At 36.0% G+C, this 3,263-nt stretch overlaps 1 protein-coding gene across 1 annotated transcript; it reads right to left on the reverse strand.

Moving 5' to 3' along the window:
- Window positions 1–1,955: 1,955 nt before the first annotated feature.
- On the reverse strand, window positions 1,956–3,263 carry LOC121242763 (mitogen-activated protein kinase kinase 9-like). Its single transcript, XM_041140713.1, has one exon. It carries the CDS (start codon window positions 3,075–3,077, stop codon window positions 2,115–2,117), a length of 963 nt encoding a protein of 320 aa, XP_040996647.1. The 5' UTR covers window positions 3,078–3,263; the 3' UTR covers window positions 1,956–2,114.

Genomic DNA, 3,263 nt, shown 5'->3' on the forward strand with positions numbered 1-3,263 from the left:
AAAAATTTACTTATTCACATATTAGTTATTGATATGCTAAAAATTATGAAGTTTGAAATTCAAGAATATTTGAGTTTCATAAGAAAACTAACAGAATGAGTCTTGTAAATAAAAGTGTAAGTAAAAATATAAATACATATAGTACTGCTCGTAGTAATTAGATTAAAAACAATGTGTTTAAAAACAATGTGTTTTGTGTGGGGGAAGAATTAGGGAAAAAGATAAACCACATTTAAATTAAATTAAATGACTCCATAACTAACATCATCCATGACTAGTTAGGAAAAAGAACAAGATGAAAACAATTAAAATTATTATAATTAACATAAATATTGTTTTTTTATACTACAAAGAAAAAAAAAACAAAGAAAAGGAAACAAAATAAAGCATAGTTTTTTAAAAAAAGAAAAAGAAAATAGAGAATGACCCATCACATTAATTAATATATTATCCATAATTGGCCCCATGCAACTTGTTTGTAATTGTCAAGACTCGTGCATGCATATTATATCAACCATCTTGTTTTTTTTCTTGAAGAATTTCTTGCTTATAACCTACTTATACCAGCTTTTCAATCTACATGAATCCCCCGCCGTTGATCTCCTCGGAAATTTCTTTGTTTCATCGAACGGCCAGGATCATCTTAAGGAGAGGATTTTTTTTTTTTTTTTTTTTTTAGCATTTTTTAAAAATTTATTTCAGATGTTTTTGCTTTGAGCATTGCTTAAAAGTGGACCTTGTGTTTTACGTGTTGCAATTATTTGCAAAACAAGTTGCGAGTGGAGAAAAAGATGGATCCAACTAAAGTACAATTAAAGCAAACGGAATCCTTCAAGGATCAACAAAATCTAGAAAACTTTTAATGGTTTTGAAGAAAAAAAAAACAAGGGGATATATGTGTGAGTATGTAATAGTGTAATACTATATACAGTTTTAAAGTTTTAGAGTGATCAAGTCTCGCACATTCCCTTTTAAAAAAATAGGATTTATCATTAAAAAAAATTATATTAACCAACACTTTATTATCTCAATATTTACCATATTATTAAAGACAAATATTATTGCTAAAGCTTAGCTAATAGATTTATAAAAAATTATTGAAATTTATGGAATTTTATATTCAATAAAAAATCTTATAAATTCTAAAAGATATTTGAAACCAATGAATTTATATGGTAGTTATAATGAAGCAATTAGCTAACAATTATTATTTTATTATTAGGTCTCATTTGGATATAAGAAATATTTTATCTCATCTCATCTCATCTCATCTCATATCATAATTATAATTTTTTTAAATTTCTATACAAAATATAATAAACAATTTAACATTTTAAAATTTTAAAATAATAATAATATTAAAAAAATAATATTATAATAATATTTTATTCAACTTTCAACTTTGATATCAACTCATATCATCTCATCTCACTATCCAAACGGCACCTAAGTTCTAATGAATTGTTAAAAAGAGACATCTTAGACAATATATATAATTCTCTTAATTTTTAAAGAGAAATTCTGCATAGAAGTCTTATACTACACATCCACATAATCAATATATGATTTATAACTCTAGTCTTTCTATCTCAATACTTAAATATGTGTTGGTTAGACAGCGGTTTGTGATGTAAAACTTCATTGTAGCATTTCTCATTCTTAAAAGGTAAATATTATGATCTAATGTCAATGTTACAATCTAATATATAATATTAAATATTGTTAGTACATGAATACGAGAAATGATATTTGTAGTTATGTTTAAATTTCGTGTCATTCTTTTAAAAAATAAAAATAAATTTAAAATTTACATAAAAAAATTTTAATGGTATATACCTTTTCTTTTCTTTTTTTTTTTTTTTTTTGGTTTTAAAAAAAAGTATGTAAAACTTACCTATTTTCTGCATGTAATATGAATATAGTTTTAAAATTAATTTGTGGCTAAATTTCTAATCTTCTGCAAAACAAATTTCTTTTTTTCTTTTAAACTGCTGAAAGCCGAAGAGGCCGTTTGGGAGTTACAAGAACGAAGAATGTACAGAGAAAATTTTGAAAATGGCTGGCTATTCAAATCCACTCAGCCCCAAATTCCAATCTACAAAAATCAACAAAGGTCATCTCGGATCTGTAGTACGTATAAACGGGTGGGTCAAAAGTTGTGCCACCGTCCACCTCTGCCCGGACTCCTTCTGCAAGCAACACTGAATAAAGCTACGGAACACCTCCGACGCGCTCTCCGGCAAGCTCGGTGGCTCGCCGAAACAGATCGCGCACATCAGGGTCGCCCAGTCGGGTCTCTGACCAGGTGGCAGGAACGGAAAATGGCCCAAGTACAGCTCCAACAAGGTCAGCCCCAAGCTCCATATGTCTCCGGCGTAACCATTGTAATTCCCGCCGTAGGTGTCTGGGTCGAACCGTTCGGGGCTCATGTAGGCGCAGGTACCGACGTATGAGTTGCACGCGTCCAGCGTCCGGCACATGATCTTGCTGACTCCGAAATCGGCGATCTTCACTTCCATCTTGTCGTTCACCAAGAGGTTGGAGGGTTTAAGGTCTCGGTGGATGATCTTGTGCCCGTGGAGGTAGTTCAGACCGTTCAGAACCTGGCGAGCAACGTCGGCGAGCTTGGGCTCGGAGAAAGTACCATGGGAACTCTTGAGCAGCGAGTCGAGAGTGCCCAAGTTCATATACTCCAAGAGAATCGCGATGTCGCCGGACGGCTTCTCGAATATCCCGTGGCAGCGAACGACGTGAGGGGAGTCAGTACGGCGGAGGATCTCCATCTCACGGAAAACCTGACGGCGGAGGGTGGGGTCGGAGTCTCCGTGGACGACCTTGAGAGCGTAAACGTCATCGGTACGCTTGTGGCGGACCTTGTAGACGGTGCCACCGTTGCCATGGCCGAGGACTTGAAGCTTCTCGAGGTCACCGGAAGACATGGCAGCAGAGAAGGTCGTGGTGGCGGAGCTGGTCGTGGTGTTAGGAGGAAGGGGTAAAGGGAAACGTGGGCGGTGGTCGGAGAGCTCGGAAAGGGGGAGACGAAGGTTGAGATGGCGTCGGTCTCGAACTACAGCCATGGCAAACTGGGTAGAGGATGAATTCGATAAGGGTAGTGGGAAGTGTGGAGGAAAAAGAGTGGGAAATATATGAAGGAGGAGAGGAGAGGAGAGAGAGAGAGGCTGCTGGTGGGAGAGAGAGAGTAAGCAAAGAGAGAGAGAGAGAGGGGAAGGTGGAAGGATAGGGGAGAGAGGGGTTTGGGGTCC

This window comes from Juglans microcarpa x Juglans regia, chromosome 8D, assembly GCF_004785595.1.
Source record: "Juglans microcarpa x Juglans regia isolate MS1-56 chromosome 8D, Jm3101_v1.0, whole genome shotgun sequence".
Lineage (NCBI taxonomy): Eukaryota > Viridiplantae > Streptophyta > Magnoliopsida > Fagales > Juglandaceae > Juglans > Juglans microcarpa x Juglans regia.

What these genes read in the sequence shown, in the direction of transcription:
- LOC121242763 (XM_041140713.1), bottom strand. Translation starts at nt 3,077, where the DNA reads ATGGCTGTAGTTCGAGACCGACGCCATCTCAACCTTCGTCTCCCCCTT.